Here is a 13,939-nt window from a genome sequence, read left to right as displayed (position 1 = left end):
CACAGCTATCTTTGAGAAAGCATGCGTCGTTGTTGTAACACCCCCACTAATCGGACAAGAGCTCTCATTTTTGTGCCGAGGCTTCTGATTGGTCAATGTTGATGACAGTGCATGACAGATTGTTGTCCGAGAAAAGAACGAACAAAAAGAGGAAAGTGTCAAAACGATCGATTTTAAAGCTTTCACCATAAGAAATCTAAGCTAGATTACTGTACTGTGTGTTTTAATACTTTATGGTAAGCAGTAGCATCACAGAAACATTCTACTGGATTTGCTGCCTTGATTTTAAGTAGCTTTTTTATTATTCTTATCTTCCTCCAGGCTCGACAAAGAGAAAAGATGAATGAAGAGCACAATAAGCGACTCTCGGACACAGTGGACAGACTCTTGACGGAGTCCAACGAGCGTCTTCAGCTCCACCTGAAGGAGAGGATGGCAGCTCTAGAAGAGAAGGTTGCAGATGATTGCTGTGCACTCGGGAACTTATCGGCTCTGTTGATTGATTGTCTGGAGGATCTTCTGAACTCTGCCTTTTCTTTCTCTCTTTGCAGAATATGTTAATTCAGGACTCAGAAGGCTACAGAAAGCAGTACGAAGAGTCACTCCAAGAAAAAGTAGGTTGCACAGATTGAGAGACAATTAGCTCTTTCATTCTAAAGCTTCCTCCATTTTACATAAGGTAGCCTGAAAAAAAACATACTTTTTACTGTAGAAATCATGTGGCTGGTAGCATCAGTTTCAGATTTTATAAACGTACTGTTAAATATGTATATGCTTCTGCTGTAAGTTTTCATTCTCGGCATTAAAGACAATAAAAATTAAAAAACCCTGTGAAGATTCAGCCTTCTTGGGTTTTTTTTTTTTAAAGCACTGTCACAGTTTGATATACTGGTGTGATCATTCCCAGAGCATATAATATCACAGACAAACCTATTAACTTTGCTGTCAAATTGTTTTATCCAGTCGCAGCTGGCAGAGGAGATTGAGAAGCTGAGATCGGAGCTCGACCAGTTTAGATTGAGGGCAGGCTCCCTCACAGAACCCACTCTTTCACGGTAGGCTGGCTGTGTGTTTGAGTCCACAATAAATCCGTGTGTGCCCTAATCACTTGTTAATATTCCAAACTAAAACCAGCTATGTTGCTATACACATTTGTTCCAGTGAATTTGTTGAAAAGGAACAAGTGCATCACTATTTCACTGTCCCTCTAACTGCTGTCCTATATACACGACTACTAAATATAGACTAATCTATGATTGCTCATGTCTAGTTACAGCTGCTATGGGAAATATTTAAAAAAGTGTTAGTTTTATTCAGTCTAGCTTTAGTATCTATTTATTCCTACAAGACGACCATAAAAACTAAATATAACGCTGCCTGGGTAGTAAAAAAATAAAAATTTGTTACAGCATTTATTATTTGAAGAGTTAACCGGGTTTAATGCTTTGTTTACAGAATTTATTAGAACAATGAATCTGTTGGTGAAGAATCTCTCCAGGCTGGTTCTTCTCAGACAAAAGAAGATTGAGCTCAATTGTTTGGTATTTGTGATTAAAATGTGGATGAAAATCAGGATAGCTCAGTGTTTAAACGGGACTGATCAAAGCTGCCTGCTTGGTAAATGTGGTTTGTGGTTTTGAAGTTTTTACAGATGCATTACTTGTTTTGATTTCTTATCGCAGAACAAACTCAAGCCCCTTTATGAAATGAAAGGCTAAACACAAATAGAGTGTACTTTCAGATGCGAGTGGAAAAAAGAAAGGACAAAAGGAATCAGTAAAATTCTCATAAGAGCATTTTTGCCTGTGTTTTATCGCTCTGATTTGCTGTGCTAAAATATTGTTGGAAACATTTTGGTCACTGATATCTTGGTGTCTAATCTGATAGTTCTGGCTTCCATTTTTGTGCATATATCTCTTGTGTTAATAGCAGCAGTCCCTAGTGTCATTCATAGACTATACAAGCATAGAGGCATGCATAACCAGCTGTTTTCACATTACACCACACAACCATGACTGTTGGTTATGCTTGACGTAAGTTTTGCTTGGCTAATAATTTTTGCTGTCTCATTTTTCATAATCTGCCTGGCTGCTCAGGCAGTTCTCTGTTCAGGGAGATGTAAACAGGTTCAGATGTTGTTCATCTTAAAATAAAAATGAGGAAAAAAAAAAGAATCCAGATGTTTGAGTGTATCTGTGCTGAGAAGGTGACTTTAAGTGAAGCTTGTACAATGTGTGGGTTTTAGGTCTCATCTTGACACATCAGCCGAGCTTCGATTCTCTCTGGGATCTCTGGCTGAAACCCAGTCGGACCATTACCGCTCAGCCAAAGTCATCCGCCGGCCGAGGAGAGGTCGAATAGGCCTGCGTGAAACAAAGGTGAGGACTCAGTGCCTGCAGAATAATTCACCTGCAGCTGGTTGTTGTTGTTTTTTAAGAATAAAAAATGTCGGTTCAGGAAGTTTGAATAAATGGAATTTTTATGGGGGCTTGTTTGCCTCAGTTATTTACTCATCACAGCAAACCAAAGCATCAGCTCACTCCATTCTCCAGCCAGAGGAATCAAACTTTAATGCAAAAGTCAAATAGCTTCAGGAATCACCTTTAAAGTAGAACCTGTCTTTTTAAATGGATTATTTTTAAGGAGAGCTAAAAAAGGATTAATTATTGTAATACAATACAAATCAACCCCATAAATTGGCTCAAAAAGTCCCTGCAAAGTAATGATCTTCATTTCTAATGATCAAATATTTTACTGTTATGACTGAACGATTTAATCTGCTTTATATGTTTGAGGTGATTGTTAAAGGCTTTACGTATTGTTAAAACAGGTGATTGGTCTGGTGGAAAAAGCTAATTTAGTTTAAAGCTAAACTCTGTGCTTGTGTTGAGTGGGAGCCTCAGATTATGCTGAATAGTTTTTTAATTAGCATTCATTTAGTATTATGCAGGCCAGAGGTTAATCAACTAAAATTTATTCTGCTGGTCCCATTCATTTAAGCCGGTTAAGAAAGGAGTAAATAAACTTGAATATTTTTACATTAAATACTTTTAGTATTAAAATAGCTTTTAAAAAGATGATCAAAATTATCTGAAGAGTCTAAATGTATCGTGTTTTTTTTAACCACAAAGAATTGAATTATAAAAAGAAGTAAAAAAAAGTTTAAACACTGTCTTATTTAGACAAAAATGGATTGTAGCAAAAACAGATTTTGGTGACCCGAGACGGGCACAGTTCAGACACATCAGATCTGGTATACTCTGGGTCTTGACCTTTTTACTGTTCTTGTTGATGCCAGAACTGAGATCAGTTTCTTTTTAAAGGCATGGAAGGGTCCTGGCCAGCTTTTAATTGAAAACAAAACTATTTTAGACACTTGCTGTGTTGGATTCCACAAATAATATAACTTTCTATATGTCAGTATACTGAACAGTGAGACAAACATCTCCAGTGGTACAGTAGATAATGTTGTTAGAATATGTGCCAAAATAACAATTCAGATCTGCTTTCAGAACTGAATAAGGTAGTAATCCAAACATATATGTGCTTTTAAACTGTATGAGTCTAATTTTGGTGTGTGATGATAATAATTAACTAAAGAGATTTAAATGTAGATACTGGCCTAATGTGTGTACACCCTCTGAGAAATGCAGAACATAATTTTAGTGGCTAAATAAACTAAAAATCTTGACAATTGCATTACATGACAGATCAGATGGATTACAGTGGCATCGAGAAAAGGTTTCACAAGAAGGAGTGCTCTCTAACAGTTTCAATTATGCCACTCAGAACTTATAATGTTTTCTATTCAAAGATTTTATTTCTCTGAGTAGGCGAAATCACTGGGGGAACATGAGTGGCGCTCTCAGCAGTTAGGAGTCCTGGGAGGTCCCCACTTTGAGAGCGACACGGAGATGTCTGACATTGACGATGACGACAGGGAAACGTTGTTCAGCTCCATGGACCTGCTCTCCCCCAGCGGCCACTCCGATGCACAAACTCTGGCCATGATGCTGCAGGAGCAGCTGGACGCCATCAACAAGGAGATTCGGTATCATTTTTGTGGGCTCTTAAAATATCACATTCAGAAACCTATATTTTAGGGGAAAAAATGACACTATTAATTGTAGTTAACTTGTATTCATGCCGAAGAAGATAAAATATTCCTTCACAGTACACGCAATATTTGATTCTTGTTTTTTTCTCCTCTGCTACAAACCAAGAACATTTTTTGAAGTCATATGAAGGAATTTGTTGTCTGTAGCTTGTTTTCCACCTGTGATCCAAAAACTAGTGTTGCATGCACTCTGTTTTGAGAAGTGCAAGCTACCTCTTGCTTCTTCCAGCTGTAATTATCATGTGCTAATAAGTATTCAAAACTCCAGGCGCAGCAAGGACTGTTGATGCGCCTTCGTCTCTCGGCTAATTTGCATCACCTCCAATAGAAACAGAGCTGCATTTCTTTCACAAACACTTCATTTAACTCTGACTGTTCGTATAGTGATCAGGAATCCAAGGAGTTCAGCTGCCAGCCAATTACAGAATTAGATCCTGGATGGAGTTAAAATGAATCCCCTTACTTTTAGCCTTTAATTAGTTTGTCTCACACTTTAGGTATTTAGAGGATTTAGTTGAACAAATCTGTAGAAATCCACCTTCTCAGACCTCTGGTCATAATAGTAAATTTCCAAAGCAATGATATGGCTATCTGAATCTTTTAAAATACAGAGACATAACTTCAAAAGTCTGTTAAATGGAGTCTGTTACGAGTCAGTTTCAAGTTTGGCACTGCAAAGCATTACAGTAAGAAGAATAAGCTGATAAATAAAACTTTCCCCTCTCCCCCCAGGTTGATACAGGAAGAGAAGGAGTCGACAGAGCTGCGAGCAGAGGAAATTGAGAACCGGGTGGCCAGCGTTAGCCTGGAGGGTCTCAACCTGGCTCGAATGCACCACCACGGCGCCTCCATCACTGCCTCGGCCACCGCCTCCTCGCTGGCCTCGTCTTCTCCACCCAGCGGGCACTCCACCCCAAAGCTGGACCCTCGAAGCCCCGCCCGCGACATGGAGCGTATGGGGGTGATGACGCTGGTAAGTTGTCATTAATCTCTCACTCTGTGCAATCCTCACACAAGATCAACTTAAATAATGACCTGTATTTGCAGAATGACCCTTTTTAAGCTGTTAGGGAAGTAGAACAAACTAAACTGTGCCCTCCAGGTGGGTCAATGTCTTTTGTTTTTGATATTTTAACAAAATTTTAGAGATCCACTGACAGTCGTGCCCTCCTGTGGCAATTAATGAGAAATTTCTTTTTGCTAAATCCCCATAGGCTTATCTGATTTATGGTAGTTAAGACAGTTATCATCTTTTTCTTCCCTCTGCAGCCCAGTGATCTGAGGAAACACAGGAGAAAGGTACACACACCATCCACATACTGTATCTTTTCTATAATGTCATAAATTTGGTTTAATAGTGGCTGTAATGACTTGATAAACAAATCATTGACTTACTGATATTCAAGGTACTGATTAATGTTGCCTCCTTTGGCCCTCGTCCCTCAGATAGCAGCAGTGGACGAGGATGGCCGAGAGGACAAGGCCACCATTAAGTGTGAGACATCCCCCCCTCCAACGCCACGCACCGTCCGAATGACACACACACTGCCAGCCTCCTCGCACAACAATGCACGAGGGTATGTTTCTTTTTTTACATGCAAGAAGTAAACAGCTCTGCTTTTGAAACTACTAAAATCTCTTTAAGATGAAAGTTAGTTTTGTGCTAAATTGGTGTTTTGCATCTGATTTTGAATGTTGTTTTAGACTAGTTTTTAGATTATCTGGTCATCTTAGCTCTACCAGTTTGTTTTGGATAAATACTGTGTAAGTTTGATTTTTTTTCCATTTTCCTCTAAATAATATTCAGCTCCTCAAACATTTCCTGCATATTTCGATCACTAATAGTGTATACAATGAAACTTGAAGAACTGCCATAAATTGCTTTTGAAAAATCAGTAAATATATGTTAGAAAAGCATCATTTTAAAAAGTGTTCTGTTTAAAAGTCACTGGCACAGCACAAGTTTCTTTGTTCTTTATAGTGCCTGTTTGTTTCTGTCATCAGGATCGTGGCCTCACTGGAGGCTGAAGCTAGTGCTTTAAGTAGTGTAGCCAGCAGCCAAGACTCCCTCCACAAGCAGCCGAAGAAAAAGGGAATCAAATCCTCCATCGGACGACTGTTTGGCAAAAAGGAGAAGGGCCGACTAGCCCATTTAGCACACAGACAGGTCATGGTCGATCCACAAGGTGAGAGCTGCTTTGAAAATTGTTGGTATATTATAAATGATTAACATTTTGTTTCATCGAATAACCTTCTAAATATTTTACTATTAAACCACAAATACTCAGAATTTAGACTTATTGTTTTGGGAAAAAATTATCTTTATTAGATGTCAATTAAACGTCCTATATCTTAAATTGTTTTTTTATTGGGAAAACCAAGTGTGAATATGCATTTTGGCTGCTAATTAACATAGTGCTTCTTCACATTATTAACATTAACAGGCTAAAAATGCAATAAAATCATTATACATTTTAAATAATTCAATATGATCTAGTCAGTATTTGATTTTAAAACTAAACATCTAAGCAGTATCTTATTATAAATTGTTTTTTTTTGCTACTGAAATGAAATTGTTCAATCTAATGAAAGTACATCAATACATGTGCAAATTCTTGACTTAACAGAAAAATGAAGGATTACTTTAAATTTTCAAAACATTTTATTATGTACATATATATATATATATTTTTTTAAATCCAATTCTGGTTTTCCTTACTGCTAACACTTTCTTGTTTGTCATCAGCTACAATGATGGACCAAGATATGTCGGGCCAGGACATGGGGGTTGGCAAGTTGGGAACTCAAGCTGAGAAAGATCGCAGATTGAAAAAGAAGTAAGCTTTCAACCAGGAACCACCTCACAAGTTGCAATAACAGCCGTTTCAGCTGAATTTACACTCACTGCTACATTACAGTATCCATTCTGAGCTTTGAAACACAGACAATGGATATAGGCTCTTTCTATTGTGTTTACTTTATACTCTCCCTCTGTACTGTATATAATACTAAATCCCATGCTGAGAACAGGATCAATAGAAACCAGGAGCTGGATCAGTGTCCAGGAGCGGATATCAGTCTCGCTGCATTCAGACATGGAGCCAAAGTCAGACTATTGATCCTGCCTGAAAAGCCAATTAATCTCACAGAGGTGCTTTGTCAAATTGGAAGCTATAGACAGCTTTCCCAACACGCCGCTCGTAGACTACACTCACACACCCTCACACTGGGTGCCCTCCAGAAAAGAAGGAACCCTATCACAAAACAGATTTCTGCAGAAGTGTTGCTCAACGTACAGTTCGTGTGTGCTTGTGTGTGTGTGTGTGTGTGCATTTGCCATGCCCCAGTGCCAAATGATGACTGTCATTTGCTCGAAGTGCTCATCGACCTGCCATGATGAATAACTTTGCCTCCCATGTAGTTTGGTCAATATAAAGTGTTTGTTGTATGTTGACAAATGTGCTGTTTTCCTCCCACTGCACTGACTTCTTCATAGCAGTGTCCAGGATTCAGGCCACACCACCACCTTGCATCTTGGCGCCTCCTTCCACGCTGCATGCCATTAAGCTGCCTGCACTATTTCCATTTCAGCATCTTGATCGATCAAAACCGCTGTGATCTCATTGTAGAAATAGCGTTTCTTTTTTTTTTAAATTTTCCTTCAAAAAGTAACAAGTATCTGAATGTAACTGAGCATTTGAATGTAAGGCCATGGAAGTGGAGGTCTTGTTTCATTTCTTCTGCTGCACGAGATGTGGTCAGGACTGCATTGTAGAAGATGACATTTTCTTTCACTGGTCTACAGATGCTCCTGTCAATGAATGTACTCCATAGTGAGATATATGTGTGTGAGTGGGTGTGTGCATGTGTGTTTGTTTGGACCTGTAATGTTAACTGCTTAATAACTCATTTAACATTTGTGTACTTTTGTCTCCCCGTCGCTCTCTTTCTCTCTTCTTTGCTCTCTGACTCTTTCCTCTCTGACCCTTCCTCTCCCTCTCATCATCCTCTGACTCTTACAAAGCGGGTAAGTTGTGAGGACGTCTAACTGACCTCCTGGATATGACCATTGTCTCAGCCGTTTTGCCCTGTCTGCCATCTCTCCTGTGTGTCCACCATGTCCTGAAAGACCAGTGCCAAAGCTGACGTCTCTTATCTATCAATCTGTCTGTCTATCCTTTATGGCTGTTAATGAAGCCATTGCTTTCTTCCTTTGTTTTTTTATGTTTATTATTTTTTTTCATTTACCATTATAAGGATGTTTCTTCCCCCCCTTTTTACAGTTCGATAGCAGCTGCATCAACGGCTGGACAGAGATTGTGCCGCCGCTAAATCCGGGGCCAAAATTTCACACCCAGAATGTCTTCTCTCCTTTTCTGTGTTTTTTATATTTTTGTGGGAAATAACCAGCTGCAATATCTGGTTATGGGAGTGTCAAAGGTTCTTTTAGTTTGTACGGTTTGTCATAACTTTTTTCCTTACTTCCCTTTCCCCAGCTTTGTTCAGTGGATGTATTTCTCCATGCATTAAAACATGAGCTATCTCCCCCATGTGCTGAATAGATAAAGACAGTGAATGTACCTGGTTGTAATTGGATGAACACATTTCTTCTATCATTTGTAGGCTTTTCTTTGCCATGTATGCTGTGTTTAAGTACCCTTTCACTGTTCTAAGGCCTTCAATTGCTGAGGTGCTGCACATCCTGTTTATTTCTAAGCCCACTCCTTCGGCTTGTCAACTTCTTTGACAACGCACTCAAGGAATGGGTTGTTAATTTTTTTTTTTTTTGTTATGAAATGTGTTCACAAAACAGAAAAGAAACAGTTTTGTGTGTGTGTGGGTGTGAGCAAGAATGTGTGTTTGAAAGGCACTTTTTGGCTGTTTATCAGTATCTCAGTGTGGGAGGATTCAGTACGAGACTCGGTGCATGACAAACTAAGAGGATCTATTCACTGCTCCTCGTCAATAAGGTGCAATTTACATCATGCTGACTAGGTCGGCTCCAATTGAGGCAAAACAGAATCCGACTCAGCTCTCTCAGGATACACTTCACAACCTGCTAAAGAAAACCGTGGAGCACAACCCAGAAAATCAGAAGAAAAGTTGTACCTAAAATAACCTACTCCATGATTCAAACACTGCATGAGCAAAAGGTTGGGTATCAGCAGAATAAGGTGTGAGTGGCTGAACTGGGTTGAGTTGGGTAATCATGCTTAGATTAGAAGTGTGTCCAGCTTCACTGAGCAGCTACTGCAGGTGGATGTGTGTGTTTACTCTTAGCACATTCAGAAGTGTGACTCTACAGAGGAAACGCAATCCTCCAAATGGATTATTCTGTGCTTTGAATTACTCAAAAGCAAATTCAGGAATTGTGTGCAATTTTAAGTGTTTTTCAGAAATAAATTAGACCCAAAAACAGACGATTTACTCTATTAAACTTTACAGGCAGCATAATAGTGTGTGTCTTTGAGTGTGTAAACTTTTGGGTCTGCTCCACTGTGTTAGTACAGAAAGAGATGAAGCATTGCCCTTTTTACATCTGTGGTATACAAGCTGAACTGTGAGATAAAATGATCACACCCACAAAAATAAAGCAGTTTCTGCAGGGATTTGGGAAAGGGTGTGTGAGGATGTGAGTGTGTTCAAAGAGGTTCACCAGACTGATCAAATCTATTTTGAAGACGTACAGTACAAATCTTAAGTGTTCACACCAGTTCTCCTCTGTCCCTGTTCTCAGACATGAACTTTTGGAGGAGGCCAGGAGGAAAGGTTTACCCTTCGCCCAATGGGACGGCCCCACAGTTGTAGCCTGGTTGGAGGTAAATGATGATTCCTTCTGGAAAGAGCGTTTTGTGTTGCAAATTCACTCAAATGTGAATCGTACCACTTCTACAGAGCTTTACTTATGTTCCTAAGAAGCTTTTTTATTTACAATAATTTGTAAGAAAATAAAAATAAAAAGTTTAAGCGTGCATAAAAAGTGAGCATGTACAGCCATCAGTCTGTTCACAACCTCTCCAATCCCCCCATCACTAAGTACCAGATAAGGACAGACTCAAATGGGATTATTAAGGCTGATAGGTATATTTTTGTGCTGCTGACAGGCAGCATTTTGTGCTAGCATCACTTTTTTTTTATTTTTTTAGAGCTGACAGATAAGTTTTAAATCCCTCCAGTCAATTGTAGTTATGGCAAAATGGACAACCTGTTAAACAGTGTGTTGACTTCTTTTGGGGATGAAATTGTTCAGTAAAACTTAGGATTGTGATTAGAAAATGGCAAAAAAAATAACTAGTCATAAGTTTCATACATATTTAAGTGTCAAACTAATCATATTCGCTGGTTTCAGTTTAACCACAATGAACACTGGTCTCCTCTCGGTTTCCTCTGTGTGATGAAGCTGTGGTTAGGAATGCCAGCCTGGTACGTGGCAGCGTGCCGCGCCAACGTGAAGAGCGGCGCCATCATGTCGGCCCTTTCTGACACCGAGATCCAGAGGGAGATCGGAATCAGTAATCCTCTGCACAGGCTCAAACTTCGCTTGGCCATCCAGGAAATGGTCTCCCTCACCAGCCCCTCGGCCCCACCCACCACCAGAACCGTGAGTTGTACTGCAAACATTCAAGAACTGAGTTACACTTGCATTTCTAAGATTTGCTGGAGGCAGTGTTGATCTGGAGAAAGACTTGAGTGACAATTTATTCCTTTTTTTTCCTGAAAAGATGGTTAACCTTTTAGTTTAGCACCAAAAAAAAAACCCACTTACCAACTCAAAATGACCAAACCTGCACAGCACAAGCTTGATTGACAGATATGACTAATAGAAACTACAGACAAAACCTTGTTATAGCTAAATGTGATGGTTCAGTTGATATTTAGTTGCCAAATTTAGCAGATTAAACCAATTTTGAAGCATATTTTATTTTCCTATCAATAGCTTGCTTAAGTAGAAACAAGATTTGATCCGTTGAAGTCACGTTTCTATCTAAACAATGTTCTTGGCAATAAAAGGCTGAGTTGTTTTGGTAACTGTATGTGGTCTTCATGACAGTGACTTTTCACACTGTAAATCAAAAACCACTACACTGCACACTAAAGGTGCACAAATAAGAGCAGTCCTGCGTGTATAGGACTCACGAAGCTAAATAAATTCATTCCTTTCATTAGGTGTTTGTAGACAATAGTATGCATGCAAACCATCATAACTCAAACTGACACTTTTTCTAGTCTCTCAATTTGTTTACCATGTTACCCTTTACCTCACCATCCCTTTTACCACTTAGCTTCATGCTTAAATTTCAACTAAATGGACCTCCAGTTACAGACCTCTTAAATGTGACAAGCCTCCTCTTATTTACGCTCCACACACTTGTTAAAGCATGGCATTTTTCATCAACCATCTTGGCTGGATCCCCATGTCTGAAGCACAAAGTAAATGAATGTAGCTTCCTGTCAGGAGTCATAATCTTTTATATAGGTCTTGCACTGTAAACTGCTGTATGGTTCAAATTTTAAATCAACTAAACTACAAATAAATGTAAGCCAACTGTCATACATTGTTTTGCCGTAGGAGCATACATACCATAGATGACAGTGCGTACTGACCTACAATAATCAAGGATTTGATTGATTTGTCCACACTATCACAGCCCAGTCAGTGGCAAATTGAATAGATTTTCAATTTTGGTCAGGAAATGTTTGTCAGACAATTTACTTTAACAAGTCACTCAGGCACAAGGAAATTAAAAAGGTCATTTCACATTACTTCATGTGGTTTAACAATCAAAACACAAGAACAGATTGACTCATTACTACAGTTGTGAGTTTAGGTGTTTTTTCCACCGTATGAAATGACTGCTCTTCTACAGGCATGAATAATGTGGGTTACACGTCTGTCTGTATTTAATTCAGTGTTTTGTTGTGCATGGCAACACTTTTTAATTATTTTGTTTTTATTGTACGTCACTGTTGAGATTCGTTGTGCTGTACTGTGTTTTTGTCCTTTGCTCATTTCCTTTGACCCCTGGTGGGTTTCATCGTCTGACTGTGATGCTATAACACTATTGGCTTACAGTGGTGCTGCTCTTCTTCTTTAACACTGCTTGCCCCTCCTACTGGACCTCTACTACCAACCCCGCTGCTGCTCCGTCTCTTGGGCTCCGCCCCGTGTAGCCGTCAGGCAACGTATGGGTGACCCATGAGGAGATGGAGACCCTGGCAGCTCCTTCCAAAACGGTCAGTCCCTTTGTTTCCTCTGTTGTCACATTTCTTCTGGTCGTGTGAGAGTTAATATGAAGACGGGTGTGGATGGTGGCTAAGAAAGAAGGCATGCGACAGTTAAACCCTCCCCTGGACTGTAATCCTCCTGTCAATACTAATAACCAGCCTGAAGCCTTAGGGAAGAGTTGAGACACTTTTAGTATTCTGCTTTATGAAGCTGCATCTGAAATACATTTGTATCATAAAAATGTATCAAAGACAAGCATGTGAACTGTACATTTTCAGGATCATGGTGAGTATCTGCATTATTGTGGCAGGTATATTTTTATGTACACATTTCAAATACATTTGAAATTTTACCTAGAATGCATAACATCTTCAGTCACACAAAATAAAATTAGGTTGTTTGTTCACTTTGATCTTTATTCATCTCTCCAGCCGTAATTTTCTTGCACTTTAGGTTTTTACTGTTTGTCCCTTAAACTTACTTCAGCATTAGATCAGTGTTTCTCAAGCACTATTGTACTAGGCCTATTCGTTGTTTTCTTTTTTTTTCCAAATCAGTTGAGGCAATCATAACAGCTTAAATGGATGTTTCCCTTGCTTGTTGGTTCCATTTTAAAAGTAGCTCCTGAATTTTAATACATTTTTCCTCTTTCCCTGATGCTGTAAACCAGAAGTCTGACTCTGAAGAGGGGAGCTGGGCACAGGTAATGTTGAAAGCCTGCGGTTAGTGTGCAAATATATTCAGCACATACCAGCTAAGAGTTCCTTGCACGTTTCCTCTCAGACTCTGGCTTATGGAGACATGAACCATGAGTGGATAGGCAACGAGTGGCTGCCCAGTCTCGGACTACCTCAGTACCGCAGCTACTTCATGGAGTGCCTGGTGGACGCCCGCATGCTGGACCACCTTACCAAGAAGGACCTGAGGGTTCATCTGAAAATGGTGGACAGCTTCCACAGGTGCTCCCCTTTCGTAGAAGTCTCTCTGCTTGAATAAACCTTAACAAATGTGGGTTTTATTTTATTTTTTTCACCTTCCACAACTATTTTTTTTATTATTAGAACAAGTTTACAGTATGGAATCATGTGTCTGAAGAAGCTCAACTATGACAGGAAGGAATTGGAAAGACGGAGAGAACATAGCCAACATGAAATAAGAGGTAAGAATACAAAACAAAATTTAACAAGCCTAACAACAACAAAAAAAAAAGAATCTTTGTATCAAGTTTATGCTCATCTCTGCAGATGTATTGGTGTGGAGTAATGAACGAGTCATCCGCTGGGTGCAGAGTATAGGCCTGAGGGACTATGCCAACATTCTGCTGGAGAGCGGCGTGCACGGAGCTCTGGTCGCCCTAGATGACAACTTTGACTACAGCAGCCTGGCACTGCTCCTCCAGATCCCCACCCAAAACACTCAGGTACTACAGCTACATAAATACTGACCTGTGTCATACCATTTTATATTCATCACATGTTCAGTGACTCAGGAACAAAGCAAAGAAACTTGTTTTAAACTTACACTGTATGGTCTGGGCACCAGTTAATATATGGATATTTTTATTATAAAAAAAATAAGTAATTTATGGCAACACT

General features: G+C 39.4%; 1 protein-coding gene across 21 annotated transcripts in view; it reads left to right on the top strand.

The window, feature by feature from the left end:
* Positions 1-13,939, top strand: part of ppfia2 (PTPRF interacting protein alpha 2) — a 132,982-nt gene that overhangs the window by 113,638 nt on the left and 5,405 nt on the right. For 15 of the 21 annotated variants that reach the window (XR_005234440.1, XM_025004939.2, XM_025004938.2 and 12 more), the window contains 18 exons: positions 322-453; positions 552-614; positions 964-1,055; positions 2,246-2,378; positions 3,834-4,051; positions 4,850-5,090; positions 5,387-5,416; positions 5,564-5,694; positions 6,122-6,303; positions 6,864-6,954; positions 8,142-8,144; positions 9,855-9,936; positions 10,518-10,718; positions 12,290-12,352; positions 13,015-13,047; positions 13,128-13,303; positions 13,406-13,503; positions 13,589-13,764. Coding sequence is in view for 19 of the 21 variants with exons in the window: in XM_025004939.2 (XP_024860707.1) it covers positions 322-453; positions 552-614; positions 964-1,055; positions 2,246-2,378; positions 3,834-4,051; positions 4,850-5,090; positions 5,387-5,416; positions 5,564-5,694; positions 6,122-6,303; positions 6,864-6,954; positions 8,142-8,144; positions 9,855-9,936; positions 10,518-10,718; positions 12,290-12,352; positions 13,015-13,047; positions 13,128-13,303; positions 13,406-13,503; positions 13,589-13,764 (2,145 nt within the window). In the remaining 2 variants the exon portion in view is untranslated. Of the gene's footprint in view, positions 1-321; positions 454-551; positions 615-963; positions 1,056-2,245; positions 2,379-3,833; positions 4,052-4,849; positions 5,091-5,386; positions 5,417-5,563; positions 5,695-6,121; positions 6,304-6,863; positions 6,955-8,141; positions 8,145-9,854; positions 9,937-10,517; positions 10,719-12,191; positions 12,353-13,014; positions 13,048-13,127; positions 13,304-13,405; positions 13,504-13,588; positions 13,765-13,939 lie in introns of those variants that run through there. The other 6 variants (XM_025004934.2, XM_025004936.2, XM_037981315.1 and 3 more) reach the window with 3 other exon arrangements.

The sequence above is a fragment of the Kryptolebias marmoratus genome, linkage group LG18 (genome assembly GCF_001649575.2).
Source record: "Kryptolebias marmoratus isolate JLee-2015 linkage group LG18, ASM164957v2, whole genome shotgun sequence".
Classification (NCBI taxonomy): domain Eukaryota; kingdom Metazoa; phylum Chordata; class Actinopteri; order Cyprinodontiformes; family Rivulidae; genus Kryptolebias; species Kryptolebias marmoratus.
This window is presented reverse-complemented; position numbering and strand designations above follow the sequence as displayed.